The sequence below is a fragment of the Parus major genome, chromosome 8 (genome assembly GCF_001522545.3).
Source record: "Parus major isolate Abel chromosome 8, Parus_major1.1, whole genome shotgun sequence".
NCBI classification, from domain to species: Eukaryota; Metazoa; Chordata; class Aves; order Passeriformes; family Paridae; genus Parus; species Parus major.
This window is the reverse complement of record NC_031777.1, coordinates 21,968,535-21,994,689: the sequence shown is the minus strand read 5'-3', so window position 1 is coordinate 21,994,689 and position 26,155 is coordinate 21,968,535. Positions and strand designations below refer to the sequence as shown.

General features: G+C 49.7%; 2 protein-coding genes and 1 long non-coding RNA gene across 5 annotated transcripts in view; 1 reads left to right on the top strand and 2 right to left on the bottom strand.

Annotated features, from left to right (window-relative positions):
* MMACHC (metabolism of cobalamin associated C) overlaps nt 1-143 on the bottom strand; it is a 5,228-nt gene extending 5,085 nt beyond the window's left edge. Inside the window, exon 1 of the mRNA XM_015635807.3 lies at nt 44-143. Coding sequence (XP_015491293.1) covers nt 44-130 — 87 coding nt within the window. The 5' untranslated portion in view covers nt 131-143. The remainder of the gene's footprint in view (nt 1-43) is intronic.
* A 2,641-nt stretch (nt 144-2,784) lies between these two features.
* LOC107208011 lies at nt 2,785-9,016 on the top strand. The gene is made up of 3 exons (XR_001523051.2): nt 2,785-2,894; nt 4,589-4,710; nt 6,480-9,016. It is a non-coding gene; the product is annotated as an uncharacterized LOC107208011 (long non-coding RNA).
* A 1,980-nt stretch (nt 9,017-10,996) lies between these two features.
* Nucleotides 10,997-25,413, bottom strand: LOC107208497 (endochitinase A-like). Of its 3 annotated transcripts, none has more exons than XM_015636965.2 (5): nt 25,306-25,413; nt 15,852-16,322; nt 14,476-14,805; nt 13,982-14,142; nt 10,997-13,842 (listed from the first exon to the last, which is right to left on the bottom strand). In XM_015636965.2, the coding sequence occupies exons 1-5, from the start codon at nt 25,370-25,372 to the stop codon at nt 13,816-13,818; spliced, it is 1,056 nt and encodes a 351-aa protein (XP_015492451.1). In that variant the 5' UTR covers nt 25,373-25,413; the 3' UTR covers nt 10,997-13,815. The 3 variants fall into 3 exon arrangements, with proteins under 3 accessions (XP_015492451.1, XP_015492449.1, XP_015492450.1); XM_015636963.2 differs by having other exon boundaries at nt 10,997-13,177; XM_015636964.2 differs by having other exon boundaries at nt 10,997-13,177; nt 15,852-16,319.
* Nucleotides 25,414-26,155: the final 742 nt, after the last annotated feature.

Here is a 26,155-nt window from a genome sequence, read left to right as displayed (position 1 = left end):
CGGCGGTGACGTCGTTCCGATGACGCCGCGGTGACGTCATTACCTTGAAGGCGTGCGCCTCGAGGCCGAGCGGGCCCAGCGTGCTGCGGAGCCGCTCCGCCACGCGCCGCTCCGCCACGCGCCGCTCCATGGCGGCGGCGGCGGCGCGCGGGGCACCACGGGAGCGGTAGTTCCGGCCCGACGGGACCCCCCGCGAGCATCCCAGTGTCTCCTAGGAGACGGCGCGGTGCGCAAAGCATCCCGGGAGTCGTAGTGCGCGACGCATTCCCTTCCGCGCCGGCTCCCGCAGAGGGGACTCCATGTCCCAGCATGCTCCGCCAGCCCAGTCCAGCCGGGATCTCCTCGCTGTTCCCGGCCCTCTGCCCGTCCCCGTCACTCCGCCAGCGATTAGGCGCGTTTTCCTGTCCCCACACTCTGTGGGAAAGCCCCACCTGTCCCTGTGGATGGGCGCTGCTCGCTGAAACAGTGAGGCCTCTGTGCCTTTCTCCTTCCCCCTGTGAAAGTACACGTTCTTTGCAGATTCCATATTCCCTAAATGCACTTGCCATACTGGAGACCGAGCCTCAGATTTGGATATCCTTACTCTAATCTTCATAGCTGCTTATCACAATCTTTATTGTACTTGTGCAATGCTCTCCAGCAGGTCGTCCTGGGGTTTATGAAGTTCAGGAATCAAATGTGCAAGTTGTTGTGGACAGAACTACCTCAGATATGCAAATTTACTGCTTTGTGGAATTTCCTTATATCTTCCAGTACCCCAAGAGTTCCTTCTTATTGTATCCATGTCTTCTGTATTGGGAGGGCAGAAAGATCCCATCAGTCATGTTTGCTATGGTTTGTTCTTTCCAGATCCCCCTGTATTTCCAGCTTGTGAAGTGGAACCAGACCACTAACTATGTTCTTTCTTGAACTAAATTGTAAGTAATCCTCATACAAAATCTGTTTCTGCCCATCTGCTCATATCACTGACTATCTCAGTCTGTGAATTGACTAAAACAGGAGGAAGAGCTCCAGCAGGAGCAGAACCATAAGCCAGGAAGTAGTGAAAGTAAAGGCAGTGGCACCAAAGCACTGATAGCTACAGGAGCCTCTTACACAGTTCACTTCTTGTCTAGGTTTCTGAAGTCCTGTTGAAGAAACAACAGGCTGAGTGTAGCCTGGCACAAGGTTGCTCCATCTCCCCGCTCAACAAGTTAGCAGAAAGAGATGGATACAAGGCAGAAAGGGCTTTGCATCTTTGATGCTGGAAATAAGAGGGTTTTGCCTAAGTTAGTATGTTATATGTGCAGCTCCCTTCTTTTTCTCAATTGTTCTGAGATTTCTTCTGAAGGGTTTAATGATGTTGGATCATCATGCTGGATGCTAATGGTGCTGGATCAGAGGTTGCCTCTGGAACACTGGGAAGTGGTCATCCCCTCTCTCTCAGGTGCTAGATCTGCTGAGCAGTCACAAAGTTCAGTCTAATGGAGCACAATCTTACAGTTTGTACAAACTCAGGATTGAAGTGTGGAGCACTTGAGAGACTGGGCCACATCAGGTGGAGGGGATGCCCCTTCAGGGAATTTGGGGATGCCCAGGCCCACATGTGCCACATATCCTGCAGGAGCAAGTGCAGCTCCTGGGTTTCAAGTGGAGCAGCTGCCTGGGAGCTGCAGGAATGTGTCACAGGAGGGTGCTGCTGGCTGGTGGCTGCTCAGAGCTCTGCAGGACAGCTCTTGCTGTGGAAATTGCTTCCACAGGCACTGGATTGGCAAGCTCAGAGATGCTGGGGACTGACCTTTCATCCTGCTGCTCTCTTCTGCCAGCTATCCTTTGTACCTGCCTGTGGAGCACAGTTCATTTCCTTGTGTGGCTCCAGTGTTACTGATACAGAAGGTAACAGATCTGCCAGCTTTGTGAGGTGGGGTCTTCCGTTTAAATCCTGAACTGGCAAAGCTTGAGGCAGGTATGACATAAATGTCTGCCCTCTCCTGGAGCTGATCTCTGGCTAGGTGCAGGCAGGGTGTTCAGTCTTTCTGAGGCAGCTCATGAAGGGGGTGACCCACAGGGAAGGGGTGACATCACTGGGCCTGCCAGAGTTCACTTGGACAATGCACAGGTGATTTTTGGGGTTGTCCTATGCAGAGCCAGGAGTCAATCCTTGTGGGTCCCTTCCAAGACAGGATGTTCTCTGATTCTAAATGGCAGCTTCTGTTACTGAGACGTTTGTATCCTGAGGGTTGGCATCATCTGCTCATTCCACGTGGGCGTGGAGAACGGGTACCTGCTGTTCCCTTTACAGCTGTCCTTGGAGCTGTTCCCTGAGCCACCTCATCTGTCTTGTTTAATCAGGAGTATTGCTGTCTCCTACCCAGGCCCTCTGTCAGGGCAGTCTCCTCGTTGCTATTTGGACAATACTTTCCTCACATTTTACTGCAATGACTATTTCTAATTGGTGCTATTAAGAAGGGGTGCTCATTTGAAATGCCTGAGCTCTAATTGCTTCCCAGTTTCCCCATCTCTCACATTCCTTTCTCCCCAAGCTCAGCTGCTGGGAGCTGGCTTTGTTTGTGCCTCAAACTTCTGCTAGCTTGGCCCTTGCTCTCCCCCACCCCTACCATGGGCTCTGACCTGCTCCCTGGAGAGACATGAGTGACATCTCAGCTTCCTTGTTGAAGATCCTTAGATCTTTTTGGCTCTGTTTCCTTACACCCTCTGTCCAGCCCCAGCTGCCCTCAGACAGCTGCCAGATGTCTGAACTGTCACAGGTCTGACTGAGAATTCATGTCACTGTTTCCAGCATTCTCTCCCCACAACAGCTTTGTGCTACAGTAAAACATCCAGAGCATCCAGAGAATATGGTTCACTTCCCTGGGGGAAGGCAGCAGTACGTCTGTGAGGTGTCTGTGTCCCAGGTATGGCTTTGTGGTTTTTTCTATTATTAGGAAAAACAGCACTCTCATTCATCCTCCTCAGGCTAATGCTGATATCACGTGGGATACAGTGTCATCTGGTGTCATCATGAAGCATTTCTACAAAAAAGGATCATTAGTTCTTATTGTTCTCCTCAACAGTAAATGACAAAGACATAATGTACTGATTGTAACAGAAGGGATTTTCCTTCTGCTTTCCATCCACAGCTCTTGAAACCTTTTTCTGATCCTGGTAAAGAACAATTGCTCTGCATTAGGTAGGAACCTGATGTGTGAGAGAGAGATTCACACAAATTATTTGGACAATCAGGGCAATTTGATAACTGAAATGGAGTTAAAGGACATCTTAATTCCTTGTCTGTTTTCCTGATCTTTCTAGCTCTTGACCACAAGCATATAAATGTCTGTTTTTATTAGTGGGAAAGGATTGGTGAGCACTGAGTCTGGAGGCTAATGTAGATTCATTATTAGTTTTTTTTGATAAAAAATATTGTATCAACTTGATGAGATGTTTTCAATAATGAAACTTCATTGCAGTCCTCCTATAATTAAATATTGATTCCCTATTTCTTTCTCTAGAAGCCTAATGCCTTCCCTTTTATGTCACTGTCCCACCTGTTAAGCTCTGACTCCATGAGATGTTGTCTGTGCTGTCAACATTGGCTTAAAATGTTTCAATCTCTCTGCATTTTCCTGCCCTGGCCTCACAGCACATTGCCTCCCAAATTTCTGCTGCTGCAGTTGTTGATGTGCTGTAAATCCGATCAGGGAGCCGAGCTGGTTCTAACAAGTGCGTCATTGTTTGGGCTTTTTTGTTGGCTTTTTTTTCCCCCCTGAAGTGGTGTGGTTCACAGTGCTGCTGCAGGAAAAAATTGTGCTGGCACAACTGAGAGAACAATTTGATCAGGGCTAGGTGGGGAGGCAGAGGTTCTGCTGCCATTCATCTCTGAAAACACAACTGAATTGTTCAGCAGAGCTGCCTTCTGTTGCATGAGGCATGACTGCTGGAAACCCCATCAAAGTGGTGCCCACCCCATCCTCACCCCCAGTAACTGTTCCAGCAGGCATTGCTAAGCGTAAGGGACTGTCAGTGTTATCCTTCAATCAGATCTACAGTCTCTGATCTGAAAGATCAAGTGAAAAATCTCTTCTGGAAGGAAGTAAAATCCATGGCACCTGCAGGGAAAGAAGAGATCATAGGAATGATCTTACTCCAATGTACTAACAGTCTGGGATATGGTTTTCCAGCCTCTGGGTTAGAGATCTCGTGGTCAGCTCAGGTATCCTGTTGTCCCTTTCCAACACAACCTGACCCCTGTATGGGAAGGGGTTGGCATTGTGATCATGGCTTGGAGCAGAAATGAGGTGGTTGATTCCTCATGATTTAAACCTGAATGATGTGGAGCTGGCTGGAGCTGCTGGTGCCACAGGCAGGTGAAGTCCAATGCCTGAGCATTTTTGCCAATATGTTTTCCTGCCTGTCATGGAACCTGTTTTCTGCTGCCTTGTGCCACTGCTTTTACCCATGTAAGAATAAAAAAATGCTATTAAATCTGAATAACAGCAATTTCTCCATATGTAACAGGTGTCACAAACAGTAGACAGAGGATACCTAGACTCAGTACGTCTATCCTTGAACTTTTCTCCTCATCTGTTGCTTTTTTCATTTCTTTTAGAGAGAAGCAAGAACTTGCTGAGAGAGGCAGAGTAGTTTTCTCCATCTTTGGCTGAGGTTCCCACCCCAGACCCTTCAGCTCCAACGAGCTTTCCAGTGCCATGGAGATTGAGGTGCCTGAAGGTAAATGTGGCTGGATTCTGCACCTCAGGATCTTAAGAACCTGGAAGGGTTTTCTGCTGTGATGTGGATGACAAAGCTCTACTGTTCAGGACATTCCAGAGGTCATACAGATGAGAGGCTCTTGCTGGGCCCAGTTTTACTGGCAGGGCTGAGCATTAGGAGCCTAAAGGCAGGAAGACAGTACAGTTTGGAGTAGTGGCCTAGCACTTGGGCCAGATTTAAAACTTAGTTCTGAGAGCAGTATTGCTATGCCAGGACAGAGGTAACATGTGTGTGCCTGTCTGTTCTTTCATCCTCCCTCCCCATGTAGTGTCAGGGTAATGAAAAGCTGCATGTGAGGGCCAATTATGATACTTATCGCTTCCTCTGACAGTGCCAAGATACCATTTTTTAATGTGGCTCCATTTTTGTTTTGGTGCTGACACACAGCCAGTGAGAAGGTGAAAATTGCTCGCTTCAAGAAGGTTTGTCTCTCAGCCTCTCCATCCTTTGGATTTATGCCTTGCTTTTAGGATATAAAACCCCCTTGTATTTGCATTAACACTTAGCAGTAAAAGAAATTAGGAACAAAGGGCTAATATTCCTTTAAAAGAAAAAATTCATGCCCTACTTTAGTAAGATGCTTAAGATTCTTGTGAATGGAGGTTTTAAGGCATATTAAACTGCCCTGTGTACTGTTTTTCCAATTTACTAATCCTGCTGATTCAGACTTTACTAGCAAACCTGCTACAATTAATTGCTTTGTAGATGCAGTTGTAACATGTCAGGATGCTGTTAGGGCAATGCCTGAAGAGCCTGCGTGTCCCACCAAAGGGTTAAGCTTTTCTCTAACATTTATTCTGAGGCACATGCCAGGTGGGGACTCATATAGAGCTTCCCTGATCAAATGTTAGAGCAAACCCCCTCACTTAATAATAAGCAGCTAGTTACCTGTTGCTGTACTATTGTAGCAAATATCCGTACATATTAGCATCAGAAACCCTGCAGGGGTTATCATGGCAGGGGCACCCAGCAGCTGTTTTGGCAGCTTGCTGGTGTGGGACACTTGGAGCCATGGGCATCTGTTTTTATTTGAGCTCACATAGCTTGTGAGGATGCTTGCTGGTATTTCTGTTTCAGTGGGAGATAAATGAGGATGTTTTTAATAGGGTTTGAGACAATTGCAGACCACGCTGAACCAGCAGTGCTGGAGGGGATAGACATAGACTGCTGTTGTTCTCAGGTCTGGCACATGGGGTAAGAGGGCTAGGGAAGGATAATTCTTTGGTCTTTTAGTGTTGATTGTACACACATCTCCAGGCTGTGTTTTGAGCTGCTGGAAAGCAGTGCTGGAGAAGTGGCTAGAAATAGCTGGAGTGATGATCTCAGCAATGACCTGCCTGGGCTAGAGCTGCATGACCTCTAATGTTAACTAAGAGATGCACTCTTTACTGTCAGGAACAACTGAAAAATGGAAAGGATATTGGCTTCCCTGGGTGGGCAAACTCTTCTTGACTTGTTTGTTCCTTGGATTTTCCACAAGTGGAAGCTGTAAGGTGTAGGACCAACCCATGGGGGGCAACTCCAGGAAGGGAAACAGCCATTTTGAGAAGTCATTTACAGACTGCCAGTCCCACACTCTGCCAGAGACCTGAGCTGTTGTTTGCCATCTCATATCCCCTTGCTCAGACCTGCCCCTTCTACCCTTTCAACACCACGCTGCGTGTTCTGCTCTTTCTCTGCAGGAGACAGACACTGGTGCAGGGCCTGATTTGTGTTTTGTCATCCAGATTTGGCAGCAACCAGCTGGCTTGCAGAGGAAGAGATGCTGTGGTGCTTGGCTGCAGTGGGGATTCCTCCAAGGTCCGAGAATTCCTAGCTGCAGTCCTCTGTTTCAGCCCTCTCCCATGGGATGAGATATATGATCCTGTCCTTTGGTCCTTGGTGGACCAGAACAAATTGAGAGAATTTGGTGTGTTTTCTCTACTAATGCTTTCAAATATTTAGATTTTTCTCCCAGCTATACTGTAAGTTTTGAGTTATGTTGGATTGTGCTTACACTGTTGACTATCTAAAGCTCCGGGGTGTAGAGCTGAGTTTGGATTGTTCCTTTTAGGGAGACTATGCACAGCAAGAACAGAACAGATATAGAATGACCATAGATTTACCCTGTCAAGACCCAGTCTGGAGCAGCTGACTTGACAAGTGCTGGTAAATTGCTTCCTCTTGTGTGGCACAAAACAGGTGGAGAAATCTTGTTATTTGAACAGAAAATTCCATGACGCTCATAAAGGGGAGGTTGCTGGCTTGTTTTATGAAAATAGAGTGCCACAGTGGCAGAAAAGGGCCCTGTAAAATTTCCTTATGTGGTTTGACTTTTTTATTCCATTTCCCTCTGAGATAATTTAATTTTATAATTGCTGCCTGTTGAAGGAGAAGGGAAGAGGTGAATGAATGACACCAGCTTAGGCTCTGTAAAATAAAGGGAGCTCTTTTCCCAGTGCTTCTCTAAACCCTTTGTGAAAACAGGTTCCCTTTCTGCTAGACAGCCACAAATAGTTTTGTCCACAGTTGCCTTCCACCAAAAAATATTGAGATCCTTTGGAAAAAGTGGGCAAAATTTCTCATCCTGCCTTTAAGATTATCAGAAGGGAAATTGAAGCAATGATCATGTTAGCTGTGTTTATCTGCCTGAGTGATCAGAAGGCATAGCCAGGACTAGCACAAAGGAACATTTTGCTAATTCTGCAGCTGTCCTTAATAAAACTCTTCTCAGTTAGAATCAAATGAGTGTCAAAATCTGGCTGAAAGTCATGTTCAAGAACCCATGAATCTTGTCTTGTTCCAAGCAGAATCTATAATTCAGCATTGAAAGCTTCAGGAGTCTGGACACAACAGCAAATTTTTAAGAAAATACTGAACAGGGCTGACTGATCATCCCTCCTCCTACTGGTCCCAAGAAAGACCAGTGAAAGGAAACACTCTAATGCTTGTGAGACTCATCCTGTGGCAATTGATGTGTACTTCTGAAAGAGAGAGGATTAAAATGGGAGGAGAGAAGTTACCCTGCGGGAGATTGTCAACAGATGTTGCATTGTAGTTCAAAGAGAGCTAGCAAAAGGCTTCTGCTCCAGGGATATATTAATTCTGGGCAGTTCATCACAGGGAGACCTGTTTTATTACTGGGAGGATACCTCTGGTAACTTACTTACCTCTTTATTTGAACTGTGGGTGGAGAATCTGGTCTACCTGTAAACAGAGAGGGAGCTGAACAGTAGGAACAAACATGTACTTGTTTTCTTGCAGCTGTGACCACTGTCATTTTGATCAAGATCAAGCTGGTTTTATGGTTCAGGGGGTTATTTGATGGATCACTGAATAGAAAAAATATTACAGAGGAACTGAGGCTAACCCTTGTTAAACTGCTGGGGCATGTGAAGCAGACCTGTGTTGAGTACATCTCTCAAGTACACTTATTGGACAAGAAGTGGGAGCAAGCACAAGGAAGACTGTGCAGGCTGTCAAGCAAATGAATGAATTGATCCCATTCTATTTAAAATGCACAAGATTATCAACCTATCTATGCATCCTTCATGTAGCAGTTAATGATTTTTTTATAAAATCTTACCAACATTGCAGAATTAACTATGGTGGGGGACCTAGTTCACAGCTCTCTATCAACAGACGTAATAAGAAGGTCCTCTTCTGGGAGCTTCTAAGTGCTTTATCTTCTGACATTGTTTTGAAGTTGTGCTCTGGATGAAGGTTGATTTTTTTTCAGATTGTGAGGAAACATGACCCCTGTAACATTAAAATGAGGAAGAGTCTTCATTCAAATGTGTTTGGATGGGGAAGTTTGAAGCCCATTGTTATGTTACAAAGTTCTGGGAGATTAAAACAAACCAAACCACAAATGATTTTGGGAAACTGCTGGGAGACTTTTATATTTGCAGTTATTGTCTTCCAACTTTGCTTGTCACTTCAGTGTGTATCAGTAGGACTGAAAATTTGGCTGTTTTATGGACAGTAAGTACATGGTTTCTTTTTTCTTTGTGGAGGATGGAAAGGAATGATGGAAATAAGATTCCTGTCTCACTTCTGCTGTGCAGTGAAGCAGAGGTAGCCACTACATGAACATCACAGGCAGAGGCTCAGGAGCTACACTTAGAAAAACTGTCCCCCTCCCCCCATGACAAATCCACATTTATATCTATTTTATGTAGTTATAGAAAATGAAGTATAAATAATGTGGAGGTATCCAGCCTCCTGTTTCCTTCACAGGTGTCTGGGAAATTACAGTGGGCATTTCTGTTCTCCCCTGGGTATAACAAGAACACTGGCTAGTAAAATCTTCCAGGTTCTGCATCGCTTCATAGCTTTCATTACTGAAAATTTACTGCTCTGCCTCCCTGGCTTGCTACTGGATCAGTGGAATGCCTTTTTCATTCTGCTTTAAGTGGTAGAAAGCACAGGAGACTATTATCCATGGGAAATCCTTATGGGATGACTGGTCTTACAAGACCCACACACTGACCTGTCCACTCCAGTGCTCCTCGTGGTAGTTTCTCTGCCTCTGAACACCCTCTGTAGCCTTATTTACAGACTTGCAGTGTGTGACATGATGGTTAAATACAGTATCTAAAGCTAAAATATAAGCACTGAGATATGAAGGACAACTGAGTGGGCAGAGAAATGGAATGAAGCACAGGTAGCCCTGCCCATAGCACAGCAGCTCTAGGACTGTAATTTTTCAGCTTCCCAAATCCCCTTCCCTTCAAAACATGAGTGTGGAGAGAGGAGGAGGGAAGGGCAGAGGAGGCAGATGGGTCTCAAACTCTGTTTTTCTTTTACCTGTGTTTTTTTTTTCCTTTCTATTTAACTTTAAGCCCAAGGGATTTGGTTGATTCTTGGTCCCTTGCTAATTAGTAACATAATCATGCTTTAGCCTAAGAGGCATTAAAACTAAACCCCATCAGAGGCAACAGCTATGTTCAAGGAGAAATGCAGAAGTTGGCAGCAGCTGGTTTCTGGTTCTGTCAGTTCTCTTTGCTGCACAGGAAAGGTGAAGCCCACACAACTGGCCCATGGTCCCACCTCAGAGGCTGCATCATCTGGCTGGAAGGTCAGAACTCGGCTGGGCAGAGGCACAAAGCTTTGTGTGTCCCAGGGGTGGCTGCCTGCACAAGCCTGTCCTGCTGCTGCCTCTCCAGCTAACACAGCCCTGCTCCAAGCTACCTCTCCAACAAGGCAGCTGAGCAGTTTGTTCTGCAGATAATGAATCAGCTCTGAGTGGGTATGGCAGTAAAAAGGCAGAACAGAGAACACTCCAATATAAACCACCAGAATAATGCTGACTTTAGACCTGAGAAGACTGGCTTAGTTGTGGCATGTTTGTTCTGTTTCGTATGGTTGTGTGTTGGGACAGAACTGAAATCTCTGAGGGGGTTTAGAGTTCACCCTCATGTCTTCAGATTACTCAGCAAGCACTTTACTTGGCTACAAAGTCTTTGTTTGTTCTCCCCTTCCTCTAGATCTTCCAAGGATTTGCTTTTCTAGATTTGTTGTGGGAACTCTTTAGAAAACAGCATAAGCCAAATTACCAAGTAATTTTGCTTTTGCAAGAGAAAATCTTTAATACAAGAAATCTATGACATGAGCTTACTGATTTTGCCAAAGTATTTTAACAGCTAGGAGAGACTCTTAGCTCAGGAGAGTCTCTTACCAGGTCTGTAGCAGAAGCTGGGCTTTTGAGCATTTACCTCCCTGCAGGTCTGAGGTCTGAAGGGAAGAGCTCAAAACAGCTATAAAACTAAAAAAAAAAAAAAAAAATAAGTATGTGCCTTTCAGTTTGCTTTGTCTGCTGTACTATAGAAAGAAGCATAACAGGTGATGCTTTGTAAGTTTGGATTAGGCTGGCTTTCAGGAAATTTCTGTAAATAAGGTTTGGGGTTACAGCTGACAACATGAGAAAATCTTCAGAGGCAAAAGAAGGGAATCTAAAGGTGTAGATTAGATTTTTTTGGTCTAGTGTGTTTCTCTAAGACAGATTTCATCTGATTTAACTGTACAAAAATTAATCTCGGTTGACCCAGACCAGGAATGACCCTGACAAGAAGGAACACAGGCAGGGGGTGGTGTCCTTCTGAACGGTCAAGAGCTATGGTTCATAACTGTTTGGCATTTCTTAGTTATCATCTCTGTGATTCTTTGTGCCCCAAACTTGCTGCTGTTTATCTATCACAAGATTCATTGTGATATATAAAAGCTTTTCAGTTAGATGTTTGCAATGAAAATATGAGGACTGTGACACTTTTGGCATTTGTAACTTTATTGCAGAAAAAAAAAAAATCCACTATCAACATATTTTACAAACAAAGTTGCACTTTGGTGTTGGGCGAGTTTTCCTCCTCATCCCTTTCCCCTGGACAGTGATGCATGGGAAACCAGAACAACCAGCCCCTGCCCTTTTGATTGTGTGCAGACACACTTCCCAGATATGCCAGCCTGCACCAGTTCCAGCCAGGATGGAGTTCTGTTTTCCACCACTGACTTGCCAACTTTGTGCCGAAAACCAGTAGCACCCTGCCCTCCGGCAGGGGAAACAAGTCTGTAGCTAGGGAGATTGCTCTGTGCAGACAAGGCTTGATACAAAAGCTTTGGAGTTGTGACAATTGCTCTTTAGTTCTCATGCAATCACAGGAGAGAACCAGCCCTCCTCCCTATTTTACTGGGCATCAATGCACAGATGGAAGGCCAAAGCCAACAGCAGAACTTCTGCTTCCAGCCACTCTGGAAGCAGCAACACAGGGAGGAGGAATTGCTCCCATATCCAGTTCATCTATTTGGCCCAAACCGGTTCTGCTCTTCCTCTGGGGTTTCCGGGTAAAAATTGAGCTCAGCTGATGGGGAAATTCCCTCTTCCCTGCTACGACAACCAGTAACAGCACTGGGAAAAAAAGGGTTCTTTTGCAAGTGAGGTCTGGTACCTGTCCTTTGTGGGGTTCAGTGATGCTGATACTGAAAGGAGAGGAGAAACTGAGGCTTGTAAGAGCAATGTGGCAGATAAACTCTAGCCCTTGCTGTATCCTGAGGGAGCAACTGGGTTAGTCAAAAATCAAACACTCTAGAGAAGGCATGTGTTTCCATTTACCTGCAGTCAAATGTGAGTTAGAAAACAGGAGCAGGTGTAATTACATGAAGACTCTCATGTCACACACACTCTGGTCTTTCTGAGGCAAGGGCACCAAAAGATCCTCTGATTTACACTCAGAGGCTCTGGTCTATGGTTTTCCTTGAGAGGCCTCAAGAGCCTTGGATGCAGTCTACAGCAGTGATATTTTGAGGCAAAAGTGCAGGATCTAATCAACATAACACCAAGAAAGGGAAGGCACCTACATCCAGGATCTGTCCTCATGACAAGACACCAACTGGCTCAAAAGACCAACATCAGAAAGTAGAGGAGCTTTGACTTTGCATAGCATAGGAGGGAGAGCAAAGTACCAGTTTTGTAAAACTTCCAGCAACCAGATGCTAGAAGCAAAATGGGAGGTACCTGAGGAAAGGCTTGTGTTAGCCCAGGCAGGGAAATGGACTAAAGCATTTACTGAGCCTGGAAAAAGGAGTTTACACATATGCCAAAAGCATCAAGTGTAGGAGACATGGTTTCCTACTTTTGGAGAGACCAAATTAGCGTGTCTAATTGGCAATAAACTGAGTCCTATCAAGCTCGGTTAAGCTAACATTATGTTCATTTTCCTCCCAGCAACTTCAAAGCAACATCAAGTAGCAGGGGCACTTCTCCAGTGGCCACAAAACTGTTTTCCCTGGTTAAAGAGAAAAGGTATACATCTAGCAAGGAAGCAGGGTAGTCTTTTATCCTGGTAGGTGTTTCAGGATGGGTAATGCAAATCCTGGGACTAAAGCTGAAACAGGAACAAAAAAAGTGCAAGAAAACCCCCAAAACAAATAACCTTAAAAATACAGAACAAGAGGGAGCCCAAGAGAACTGATTTCCACATCCTTGGCTTCCTCAGAAAACAGCAGTCTCCTTTGCTGGTACTGTGCTGACACCACCAGTGTTAAGAGCCCTAGTCTGGATCACTTGCCCACCTCCTTTGAAGGCAGCAGCCACCAAGATGAACAGAAGAGATCCATGCAGAACATCATGGCAAAGGTTGTCTTGGCTAATTGGTTGCCACACTAAAAGGAGGAGACACCTCTTCAGGGCATTGTTTTGAGGAAAGTCTGGAGAAAGGGGTCAGACTTGGGCTCTGATTCGCAGCATAAGAACTTCAACACTGAACTATTTAAAATGTCTAAAACCAAAAACCATCTGAAAAGGATCTTTCAGTTGTGTGCAAATCACAGCCCCTCATTGCTCAGGAGATCGTCTGGGACCAAGTCCTCAAGGCCTTTTCCTCTGGGCAGTGGACAGCCTGGTTGCCTAGTAGCTGTAGAGGGAGAGAGGGGTGTCCTCCATCATGTCATCCTAGAAGCAGAGAAGAGGGTGCTTTAATGAGATGTCTGCACGATGGCATCATGGTCCCAGCCTGGGAGACTGCTGTGCAGGCAGCACAACCTCATCAGCCACGGTGTGGCCATCTGCCCAGCCATCCACCTAAATGCTGCCACTGTGCAGTTCCTGGATCTCAGAATTGTCAGTCTCCCTCCTGCTGCAGCATTTGGAGAGAAGAGGTGTGTGCAGGAACTGCCTGGCTGCTGCAGGGATGTGGAAAACACTGGCTGTTGAAAACTCCACTCAGCTTGAAACAGCACCAGCTTGCTTGCTAGCTGTGGTACTCCTCTATCCCAAAACGTTCAGGGAGTTATTTGCAGCTTCCCCAGAGCTAGTCCAGCCTCATAGATTTTTGTATTCCCAAAGGGTCAAACACAGACAGACAGACAGACAAACAGTCAACCTCCCTGAAACAGAGCGTAAAATCTGCTTTGTCATAGTTACAAAGCAAATATATCAGAAAACAGGAGGAGAGGTTAGGAAGGTGTCATTTCAGGACAAGCCTGGATGGAGCTCTCCTTCCTCTCTCTAACCTCTCAGCATTCCCCTGCAGAGTGAGGGGAAGGCAGAGAGCTTCTTTAGTACCCAGCCTTGAGACTTGCTGTCTTGATTCAAACCTTGGATGGAAGGAGAGGGACCTAAGGAGGAACAGGAGTGTGTGATCAGCATTGGTGCTGCTGCAAATACCCAAAGCATTGCTAATGTAGTAGAGGGAGAACTGCAAAGCAGCCAGTGGCAAGCCAGCCCACATCAGGCTGGGCTGGAGGCACGACTCACCATGGGCAGGTCCTGCAGGCGCCGGAACTCCATGCGGTTGTTGTGCTGGCGGTATCGCAGGAAGCCCACCAGGCCCAGGATGCCCACCATGACAATGAAGACGGAGATCACAGTGATTACCAAGGGATCAGCCCTCGTTTTACCAGCCAAATTGGGTAGCTCTGCAAGGAGAACCAAGGGAATGAGACCAAAGGAGAGCCTTCAAGAGCTGGAACAGCAAAGCTTTGTCTTTTCTGGTTGTCCTCAGTACAACCAAGAGGTAATTTGAGGTAGCTCCAGCCCTTTGCCATGTTTTGTGAGAACAGCTACAAAACAATTACAGAAACTATTCAGCTGGAAAAGATCTCTGTGATTATCAGTCCAATGTATGACCTAACACCACCTTGTCAACTAGACCATGGCATTGAGTACCATGTCCAGTCTTTCCTTAAACACCTCCAGGGACGGTGACCCCACCATCTCCCTGGGCAGCCCTTTAAAAGCAGAGAATTTACCTGAGTTGTCATCATCACCAACATCCAACACAGAAGTCTTCTCATGCCTGTGCTCCAGTGACTGTGCCAGTGTAGGTGTGCTGGTGGGGATGGCAGCTGTGCTGGCAGAGGTGGAGCTGGTCACGAGGGGTGTCACCGGCACAGTCCTGGAGGCAGTAGCGATGGACGTGCTCCCTACAATGGAGACTGGAGCAGAGGATGTTCTGGGCCCCACACTGCTCTCCTCTGTGGCACCCACAGGGCTTGTTCCTGGCTTGGTTTCAGACCTTGCTTCTGTGGGCCCCAGGGTTTGCCCATCAAAAAGCCCTGACTGAGAGCTGTTAGTTGATGCTGCAAAATAGGAACAAGAAGTTATTTCAAAGTATCCAGTGCAAACACACTGTTCTGTGGGACTGGGCAAGATGGAAGCAAGACTGTAAGGAAGATTGCTGGGACTATAGGAATAGCAGCTTATTGTAAATCCTTTGGAAAACAAGCAGAACCTTTAGCACAGCCACAGCTGAGTCACACTATAACCCACAGTGCTTAGAAAGTCCTCTCAATTTTCATATGTGCCAATCTGCAGTGTCAGCCAACCTCAGCTGGGCTCACAAGGCCTGTCCTTGGGGACAAAGGGCAAGCAGACAAGCTTAAACAACTCTACACAGAGCTGGGGATCACCCCGGAGCAAGACACTGGGAAAGGCCTCTCATCCCTCCTTACAGAGAGCACAAAGGGGGCTGCCCAGGGACTGGGTAACAGAATCCCCTGAGGCTGTGTCAGTGTGTTGCAGAACAGCAGGACAAACGAGGAACACAATGCAGTTGTTCATGTACACCATGCAGATCAGTGATCAATCAGTATCTGCCTTGCACTGGGGGTGTGTGACAGCCTGGCAGGCCCCAAGATGAGCAAAATTGGGATTGAAGACCCTATAGCCAGTCCCCATGCTGTCCAGAGGGATCTGAAGGAAGGGTAGGGTTCCCTGTGTTTGCACAGGAATGGATGAGCTGTCACTTGTGCTTGCCCATCTCCATGTTTTGTGTTAAGGGAGGGCATGCTTCTCCAGGGAGGCTCCCATTGAGCCCCCAGCCCTGATGCCAGAAAGGCCCAGCTGGGCAGTGCTGCTAAGCCATGTTGTTTCAGATTAGGTTTATGAAGGATGTCCCCACACACAGTCAGTATCCTGATCAGAAAGCAGCCAGCACTACTAATACTAAAATTAATGATGTTTGCAAAGAGGATGCTGAACCAACATCTCTGCAAATGTTGCACTGCTTAGTGTTTCATTCCCTTCTTCCCCCTCTCCCCAGTTACCAGGAAAATGCTCAGACATTTCCAGGTTGTGCATCCTTGAGGCAGGACTTTGTACACAGGCAGAAAAGGCAAAACCTCACCAGGCACAGTGTTCAGAGGAGGCGTGGGGGTAGCACTGCTGGCATCATCTGGTTCTTCAGTTGTGCTGAAAGGCTCTGTGGCTTCATGGCTGGTCTGGTTTTCTTCCAGAGTACTGGCAGTCAAGGTAGGGGAGGGGATTTCAGTGCTGCTGTTGACTGACAAGCTCATGTTGTCATGCTCAGGGTGTGTAACTGTGATGTCCCCAGGACGGGCAGTGGTAGAAGCCTGCAGTCTCTCTGCCTTGGAGCCTGCCATGAGGGTGGTGGGGATGAAGGCACTGTCCACCTCTGTAGCGTGGGCACCAGTGGCGCTGAGTGTTGCAGCGGTCAAGTTTTTCTCCAGGCTTGTCTGAGGAATGGCAGTGATCACTGGACTGAAGTCAGAGGCTTCCCTTGGCTGATGCGAGGTTAGAGCTGTGCTAGGAAAAGGTGATGGTGACACCAAGGCCTCTGCTGTCTTCTGACCCTCTGCTATGAACAGAGAAGTTTGTCAGAGATCCCACAGTGAGAGGAGAAACAGAGGGGAAGGACAGAAATGGAACTTCTTTATGCCCTTAATTCCAATTCCAGCACAAGCTCACACTTGGGAAAGGGATTCAAATAGCTCCTCCGTCCTCCTGGATTTTGAGGCAGAGAGACCTGTTCTAGGGGACTTTTCCTTTACCCTTCTCTTCCTCAAGTCCTGTTCTGTTGTTCTCTAGGGTCAGCACCACCAATCCCTCTATCCTTGAGCAACTTTTAAACTTTTTTAGAGGATCGGTTTTTAGAGGATTGGGTTTGTTAAAAGTATCACCTGAGACCTGCTTCTGTAAGAAATAAAGGGAGCTGCCTTTGAGAGCTATCTATGAAGACATTACCACCATGAAGTGAAACTGTTGTCATAGAAATGGGGAGTTACTCAGCCTCCCACTACACCAAAAAGCAGCAGCTTCCCTGAAAGGAACCTGCAGCAAGCAAGGATCCCCCCAGATCCACAGCTGCTAGACAGTGTGACAGCATACAGGAGAAAGAAAACCACAAAGCTTACACTGCCTGTTCATAAACACAGATCCTGTGAGGCTTTTTCAGGGTATAAACAGGAAGAAAACAGAGAAATGTAGCCGCATCAGGATGGACTCTTCAATTTAAAAACATCTCATAGTCAATATTTTGACAATTTTCTGTTGAAGTTTCTATCCAAGCCACAGAGGACTGATGAGCTAATTACAGGAAAAAAAATAAAGGTGCTGAAGCAAATCCATCATCACGCCCCTTCTCTCCACAGCGAAGAAACATCCAAAGCAGATGCTATCAGTAAGAAACATTCATCTACCAGCAAAGCAGCCCATTCTTACACTGTTTTGGGGAAATTTCAGCAGTTCTTAAAAGCTCTTCAGAACAGATACAGTTATCAAAGCTCTTCTCCAGCTACAGCACTTAACAGGCCCTAAAAAAAGACACAATACGTTGCTCTCTCAAGACCTTTGCAGTACCCTGACCAGCTGGAGAATTCAAAACCCTGGAGCAGCCTGATGGAGCTGTGCTTCCCCGGCCCAGGGCCCCAGTCCCAGGAGGGCTCCCACAGCGATGCACAGCCCTGCTCGGCACATTCAGAGAACAAGTTCTCACAGGGAACTCCAGCTGGAGCAACTTAAACATGAAGACCAAAGGCCTAAGTGATGCTCCCTTTGGCATCGCCTGGATCCAGATGTGCATGACCAGAAGATGCCTCCAAATAAAGCGAGCCACTCTGCCATGGAGCTCAGGTGTAGGATACACCAGTAACACCTGGAAGGAAAAGAGCTGAGGGCTGGGTTTCCTAGGACCAGGCACCAAAAGGCACAGCTCTTCATGTAACCATTTCCAGTCCTAAACGCAGCACTGCTATTCAGCACGGGGTGGGATCCCACCAGCTCCGGGTGCTGGCTGGGCACTGGCGGATGCTTGCTCAGTAAACACCCAACTACCTGCTCCCACACAGCCAGGGACACAGAGCCCTGCTGTCACCCTGGGGTAAACAGGAAAGGTGGTGGCCAGGTGCCCGGCCAGTGGCAAACCTGGCTATGTGCTGCTCTGAATAGCTGGCCTGTGCCCGAACAGCCTCTCATGGGGTGGCAAGTCATGACTTGAGTCATGCAGAAGAAAGATTTGTGGAGAGCTGTCTTGCAAAAAGGCCTGAGCAACTGTGAAACCAGTTTCTGACTAGAAAAGTGATAGGAGAAATGGGTGCTAATGTCTTTACAAGCAGCTCGATGAGTGAGGGTCATTAGGAGAAATGGGTCTTAATGTCTCTACCAACCTCAAGCTGCAAAATTCGCTGCAGAACCCAGACAGTTTGATTAGTTTGGACTCCTGAACATAAAGGTGATAGACAAATGGGACCGTGCAAAGTCTATTGCAGATCCCAGACAGTCTGAACTTCTGGCGGATGTGCAGAACCCAAATAGCCTGAGCTTCTGAACTTTGAGGGGAAAATGGGTGATTTTATGCACAAAAGGAAAGTCAGAACCCTACACGTCAGGACATCTCCCCGCATGCCAGGAACTGGCATCCCTGCCACGAGGTGCTGTGGGACAGAAAGGCTTGTGGGCACAAGCAGCTACCCCCACCCCGCTGCACGATCAGCTTCTTGCTGTCTGCAAAAGAGAGCTAATGGGACTGGCATTTCCCTAAACTCTTCTGATCACCCGGGGACAGGCAGACAAAAGATTCCCATCACCCATCTGTCAGCCCCTAAGGGGTAAGGGCCCATCCAAAGCAATCACATAGTCATCAAGCAAAGCCTGCCTGGGGAAATGACCCAGAGGTGCAACTTGTTCCTCGGGAGCTGTAGGTGTTAAAAGGTACAAGCCCTGAATTTTGCTTCAGTTTAGTTTAAAATAAAAACACTCCTCCAAAAGGCATTGCTGCAATGCCACAGCTTTGTTTGCCAGTTTTATCATCCATCCAAAAGGGCCACGCAAATGAAACCCGGGGCAAACCCTGCGGTACAGAGGGGAGAGCAGTTGTCCGCAGTGCTGGGGGAGACCCAGCAAACCCCGCACGGGCTCGGATTCTCAGGGGTCCAGCTCCAGGCCTGCTTTGGAGCTTGGTACCCAGCAGGTAAGAAAATCCCCAGCAGTTGTTGCTGCCCCAGTCACCGGGTGCTGATGGTTTTAGCTCTTCATTGGTTTCCTATAGAGATGCAGGTCAGAGCTCGTTCCTCTGGCCTCTTCCTGGAGAAGCTCTGCTTCCTGCACCACATGCCAGGAAAGCCATGGCTGTACTGCCTAAGGCATCGCCCTCACCAGCTTCAGGAGACAAGAGGGAACCATGTCCTCTTATTTCAGATGCAAGTGGAAAGAGTGTGATTGCTTCACCTTTTCTGTGTTTCTCAAAGACCTGAGAGTTGCAGCATCCCAGTGCTGGTAAAAGTGTGCTCACCCATGGATCCATAACAAAGCAGCTACGACTGTCCCAGGATCTTCGAGCAAGACCATAAGAATATCTATCTCTGTTTCCCTGACAGGGGACCAAGGGTGAGCTTGTTTTGGTTACACTGAGGTGCCTGCTGAAGCAGAGCTGGTCCCCTGGCCACAGCCCCACTCCTGCCCTGTGTCTGTGCTAACCCTCCAGGCTCAGCCTGTGTGTGGTGAGAACCAGAGATCCCAGACCACATTAGGGCAGGGCTGGTGGGTTTGGAGCAGCAGCTCCCACCAGACTGTGCTGACTGCAGTGACCTCTGTCTGGGAAATAAGAGGGGCAAAGGAAGAGAGTGGTCCCAGGGGAGGAGGGATGCAGCCAACCAAGAAGCAGCCCCTGCCTTGGACAAGGGTGGAAAATACTCTGAGCTCCTTGACGGAAGGGAGGGCTCTGAACATCAGCCCACAGCTTCAACCCCTCTCCAGCACTGTCTGACAGCACTGATGGAACTCCACATATCACCCCAAGCTCCCACCAGCTCCAGAACAGATATGATGAAATTATGACCTAACAGTGGAGTGAAGGAAGCCAGCTCTGCAGGAAATGGGGCCATTCCTACCTTGTGCTCCCTGTCCAAGATTCAGGGCTGGGGCCAAGCGAGGGGCTGAGGAAGGTTTGCACAAGCAGCAGAGTCACTGCTGTGCCAGAGTAGTCACACAGAGTGAGGTCCGTGGTCCCCATCCTCTGCCACAGCAGCCACCCCACCATCTATTTACTTCTCAGAATAAAAGAATGACATAGAGCTGGACAAGCTCCTCAACAAGCTTCTGCCACAACCCTCCTGCCACTCTCAGCAGCATCCTCTGCACCCTCCTTCCTGTTGGACAGAAACAGCAGCCTGAGCTCCCCAAAGGTCAACACCAACCCAGCTCCAATCCATAGACCTGAACACTTTTTAAAATCCCCCTTAGGATGAGATGAAGGTGAGGAAGCCCATGGCAGGCTGGCTCCTGGAGACGGAGGGAGTGCAGGGCAGCAGGGTGCAGGCTGCAGCCACCACTGGAAAAAGTGCACAGAGTCCCAGGTGAGAGCTAAGCACAAAGATAAGAAAAATTCATCCAGGATTTCAGAGAAAGTGCCCATGGGAGCAGGACTCCCTGGTGTGGATGTATCCTCCTGCACAGGCTGTCACTGTCTGAGGATAGCACCTCACTTAAATCAGCTTCCTACAGAATGCATGTCAAACCACTGCTCTGATTCATTGAAAAGGCACCCAAACCCTTCTACAATGCTATTTTGGTGCACTAAATTAATTCAATTTCCATTTAAGTGTAACAGTTCCATTCCCAAACAACCTAGTCACATGGAAAAATACAATCTTTAAAAAGTAACAGTATAAACTGTAACCTGTATGTATCAAAGCAGTTATATCTTATTGCTTAGCAAACTACTTCATTAAATGTAGAAATTATCTTTTGTTGCCAGTTATTACATTTTATGGTTACCAACCAACTGTAATTAGGCAGTCTCTTAAAGGAAAAAAAGCTTGAGTGTAAAGGCAAATAAAACCATATAGTGGGATTTAAAACCAAGGCTCTTCATTTCATTTAAAAGCAGAACTGGAATAGCTCCCGATTAGATACTAGCTGGGCCTGATCTCTTTTCCTGGAATAAAAAAAAAAACAAACCCAAACAAGTGGCAGAAGAGATTTCTGGAGCCCTTCAGGAAGGTGCCAGATGCACCCAGGGATGCTGTATAGCAAACATCCTCATTGTGATGAAGCAAGTTTAGAGACAGGATCTGGTAAAAGGAGCAACTGCACTGTAAACTCAGTTCCAGTTGGATACCTTGCAGGACCTCTATGGAGGCAGCATGCCAGAGGGCTGCATTTGCCACAGGCTCCAGTGCTCTTCCTGCCAGGGCTGATGGCCAGACTGCCCCCATCCCCATCCTGGCTCAGAGAGGCTGAAAAGATTCCCTCTGCTGCAAGGAGTCCAGGCAGGAGGTGTAGGCATGGCCTCGACTTTGTAGCCTGCATGGGGACCACAGTGAAGCTCTTCATGGAAGCAGTTTAATTCATTGCACCCCTTGTGGCCTCTGTGAGCTGCTCTGCAGGCATCAATACTGGGGGTGCTGAAGTAGGGGTGCTGAGCACCCAGTTCAGCCCTGGGGAGCTGCCAGGCCAGGCACACTGCAAAGCAAGGCCTGACGTAGGGGACAGGAATAGAAACCACGTCTCCTGACTGAGAAGGCAGGTGGCCACGAGCAGAGCACGAGACGGGGGCAGATAAGATATGGGGTGCTGAGCGAGTGTGGCACTGGGGAGGGACAGCCCAGCACCCAACCTGCCCAGGCAGGCAGGAAGATGCCTCGTCAGGGCATCTGTGGATACCAGGCCACAGGCTTGAAACACGGGGAAACAAAAAGGGGAGGCAGTGCTACCACCTCGACAGATGGCACAGCATCGGCAACCAGGACAACCAGCCAACCATGGCATGGCAGAGCAGGGCAGAGCAAGAGGTGCAGGAACAGAGATGAGCAGCCCTGGAAACAGAACTATAAATGCCAGGCACAGGTACTTCGGTCCTAGGAAAACCCATAAAACAGCAGAGAAACAGCACAGCCCAGAGCACACAGTAGTGGGGCAGCACCAGCCCCATCACTACCTGCAGGAATAGGGTGACCCCAGGGTGTCAGGCTTTGCCTGGCCTTGCCACATGAGACACTCCTCACCCAGCCAGGGGAGAGAAATGCAAAATCTTCTTTCCTACAGGTCTGCAGGAAGCTCTATCACTGATCCCCCATTTAGAGGTGAGGGGGCTTATCCCAAATTTCTCTGGCAGAGAAAAGGGAGAGCAGGCTGCCTTGCTTAGCTACCACTGTCAGAGCAGCCAGTTATTTTCCATGGGCCACATACAGCTCTGGAGCACCTTACTTGGCAGGTATGTGCCTGGGAGACTTTCATGCTGTCTGGTTTTGTTCCTCAGTAGGTGAATGAGCAGTGGTGAAGACCCCTTTGCCCAGAAGCTGCTGGGCACACCCATGGCATGCACAGCCTGTCCTTCTCTGGGGTTGTGTAAACCCAGTAATACAGCAACAGCAGGGAAATCTGGCATCAGACAGCCCGGCCCTGCTTACCTCAGGAGTCACAGCTGAAGTGGAGGAAGCGTTCACATCATTAGGAGAAGTTAATAAGCCAGTTGCCTCAATAGCAGCCCCATGTCAGCAGGGAGCCTATTCTCCAATGCAGCATGGCATGAAATGGGGGAAATTTGGACATCAGGAAGCCTGACCAGCCCTGAGCAGCCCCCAGGTCCTTCCATAGGCTGTGAGGCTTGGAGGATGCATCCTGCCCTGTCCTGGGCAACCCTACAGGGCTCAGGATGTGACCCCAGACCTCAGTGGCACTGAGCCCTGTGAAAGCTGCCCCAGAGAGCATTATGGGGATGATCACAGACATAGGGAAAACCCTGCACCAAGAACTCTGTCTGCCCACCCAGAGAGTCTTGGTGGAAAGGAAGGAGGGACTGGGGCTTCTGTGTTTTAGATCATCCCTGCTCCCCTTTGTCTGGAGGCATGGGGCCAATGGAACTGAAGGAGGTGAGTGCTTTGCCCCTGCTCAGCAGGTCAAGCCTTCTTGGAAGGGCAGCAGGGAGACAAGGCCCACCCTTCCTCTGGGGCGGAGGAAAAAGTGTGTGTAGAAATTGAATAAAAGACTGATGGTATGACATGAAAGGTTGGGCTGGGAGTGCAGGGTCACACAGCTGGAGGAAACACCCAGAGGAGAGAATCAAGCTGTGGCTCAGTTCTGGGTGCAGCAGAGCTGGAGCTGTCCTGTCAGGGTGGGGCCAAGGCCATCCACTTGTCCTTGCCCTAGGCAAACAAAGGGAAAAAAAAATCACAAAAAATCAGCAGTGGGACCCTGAAGCAGACACACTGCCCGCCTGTGCATGGCTCAGGTGGTGCTGACAGACAGGGCTTTCTGTGCTCGTGCTGCTCCCAGCTCTGTGCTGCTCTCACTGCTTGCAAGGCAGCTCAGCACAGGAGGGAGAGGCAGAAAAATGCCCAGACCAAAATTACTCAGGGTTTTATTTGTAAGGCTGGTGCTGGAGGAAGTGGATTTCCGCAGGCAGTGAAGAAAGGCTGCATTGAGAGGCCGGGGTGGGCAGAGCACAGGAGAAGCAGCAGCCTGGGCTCCCCTGTGGCCCTGCTGCAAAGCCAGACGGGGAGTGGGAGCAGGCGCTGCTGGATAGCAGGAGCAAAGGGAATCTGTGCTGGGACCAGAGCAGAGAGCAGCTCATGGAGCTAGGAAAAGCCCTGTTTTGGACAAATTTGTCTAGGCACTACTGACTGTGGAGCCAATCTCTGGGTGAACCATTCCTTTCCCCCGCCATTGTCCTGCTGAGATTTTCTGGTGTCATTATGGGTTGTGCTTCCTATGGGACATTTTATTATTGGCAGCATCTCTTCCATCTATTTTCTATTTTCACAAAACATCTGCTCTTTCAACCACAGTCGGTACTAGGTAGCAAATTCAAAAGCTATGAGGGCAAGGGGCTGGTCAGCTGCATAGGTATCATTTCCTGAGACTGTGAAGAATCTTGGATTGGGACACTAAGCAACAAAGATCCCAGGAAAAACTCAATGCAATCTTAATTTCTGGTACGTTCTGGCAGTTTGAGTCTTGGACTTTGCAGCATGAAGGTTCCTATGAGCCAGCTGGGGCAAGGGGCTCCCTGGGGTTTCCCAGTGCGCCCAGAGTGTGAGACACGGGGCCAGAATAGGCAGCTCAGAGCTCCTCCTCCTCCTCTCAGCGGTGGAAATCCTGAGTCCTTCCTTTGCCAGTGGCTGGTCACCTCCCCACACCCCACCACAGCACAACCACTCTCGTGTGGGGTGTGCAGCTTTGCCCACATAAAGGGCGCTGGTTTGGGACTGCTCCCAGTGCTCAGCCTCAAACCCAGCTAAACCGCATCCGGCACCCAAAACCTCATCCTGAATGCTACTCTCACTGCTGGGGCTCAGTCCCACAGGCATCTGTTCTAGGGTTTTCCCAGCCCTAATCAGCTATTAGAAACTGAGTTTCTGTGTGTCATCCCCTGGTTTCCACTGCTGCCGTCATAGTGCTGGGATCTGACCGGGGTCTGGCCAAGGGTTTTTCTCAACCACAAAGAAGAAACACGTTTTGCTTCCTGTGCCCGGGGCAAGTCCCTAAATGCCACGGAACCTTGGCCAGGGTCACGGGGAAGGTGACAGCCCCCGGACTCGGGGCATATGGCGAAGCTCGGCGGTGTCGGTGGACGGGGCTGTCAGCGCCACGCTGCAGACCGCGTCTGCCCGCGTGGGGATGTGTCGATCGTAGAGCAGCGCCGAAATTCGGCCCAAGCTGCTTGGGGCCGGGCTCTGCCTTCTGCTCCGTCCCGAATAGCTCCATGCGTCCTGCCTCTCTCCCCGCAGGCACAGGGCCCTCGTCCCGTCGTGCTGCGGGAGGCGGCAGAGTTCGGGCTTTGTCCGGGGTTCCCTCGGGGGGAAGCTCAGCCGCGGCTCGTAGGCACCCGCGAACTGCCGGGCGGGAGGCAGGAGGCTCGCAGGGCTGGATGCCGGAGGGCGAGCGCCTCCAGGATCGTTGCTCCCCTCCCCGCACATCCCCTCGGGATCCCGCCGGAGCGCCGGGCGGGAGGTGAGCCCGGCTGGCTCCGCCGGCGGGAGCAGCGCTGCCGGCAGCTGCCTTGTATGGGCAAGGCCGGGACTGGCGGCCACTCTGCTGCCCGGAGCGCGGGGCTCACCCGGGACCCCCCCGAGCATCCCTGGGCCACCTCACCTGAGCGTCCGCCGGGGCATTTCGCCCGAGTTCGGGGGGCAAACCCGGGGCCCTGCTCCCCGGAGAGGGAGCCCTGGGAGGGTGGGCTCTCCAGACCCTTCTCCTGGAGCCCCACTAGCGAGCGGAGGACCCCGTGTCCCGGCGCTGCCCCGACGGCTGTCCCGGCGCTGCGCTCCCCGCCGCGGCGAGACCGGCGGGACCCCTCGGTCAGCCCCCCCCGCCCCGGCACCCCTCGGCGGCCGCCCCGGTACCTGGCAGGGCGCAGAGCAGGCAGCAGGCGGCGGCGAGGTGGAGCAGGGCGCGCCGCGTCCCCTCCATGCTGGGCCGATCCGCGCTGGCTCCGCCGGCGGCACCGGGGCGGCGCCGGGGCGGGCCGGCGGCCGGGGCGGGGCGGCGGGCACGTGGTCCAGCCCCGGCCCCGGAGGAGCGGGGAGGGGGCAGCTGCCGGCCCCCCACACTGCCGGCCCGGTACCCCGCATCTTCGCGTCGGACAGCGCGCGCTCGGTCCAGTCCCAGTTCGGTCCCCGGCACCCTCGGTTCGGTTCGCACCACCCCCAGCATCACTAGCTGGTCCCCTGCACTCTGGGTTCGGGCAGGACACCCTTGGCACAGTCCGACACCGGCCTCGGCATCCTTAGAGTGGTCACTCGTGGTTCGGACAGGACACCCCGGTCCCGTATTTCTCTGTTTTGGGAATCCTTAGCCCAGGTTTGCACCATCTCATCAACCGATGGACAGGTTCAAGCGATCCCAGACCAGGATCTTACCACCTCCTAATCTGCTCTTGGCACCCCTAGTTGAGCCTGACATCCCCACTTCTGCCCCATGCAGGGATGGGAACAGCAGATGAGCCCAACGCGGGGCATCATCTTGGGGCTTCTGGATAGTTTTGGGGTACCTGGGTCTGTGGGCACAGCTGGGTGCAGAGGTGCTCCAAGTACCCCTGGATAACAGCCCTGGTCAGGGTTCAGCTGGGTGCTCAATGTGCCATGGCTGGTTTCTCGGGGCATCCTGCAGCCCCTGGAACATCCCCTGGCTTCACATCCCTTCCAGCCTCCTCGAGGCTGGCCAGCCTCATCCAGGCAGTGTGCAGGCTGAGCC

Excerpts from the sequence above, each read along its gene's own strand:
- LOC107208497 (XM_015636963.2), bottom strand. The coding sequence starts at position 25,372 with ATGGAGGGGACGCGGCGCGCCCTGCTCCACCTCGCCGCCGCCTGCTGC. Across the intron at positions 14,143-14,475 it reads TGGTGATGATGACAACTCAG|AGCTACCCAATTTGGCTGGT; the intron begins GTAAATTCTCTG and ends TTCTCCTTGCAG. Across the intron at positions 13,178-13,981 it reads GCCTGCAGGACCTGCCCATG|GATGACATGATGGAGGACAC; the intron begins GTGAGTCGTGCC and ends CTCTGCTTCTAG.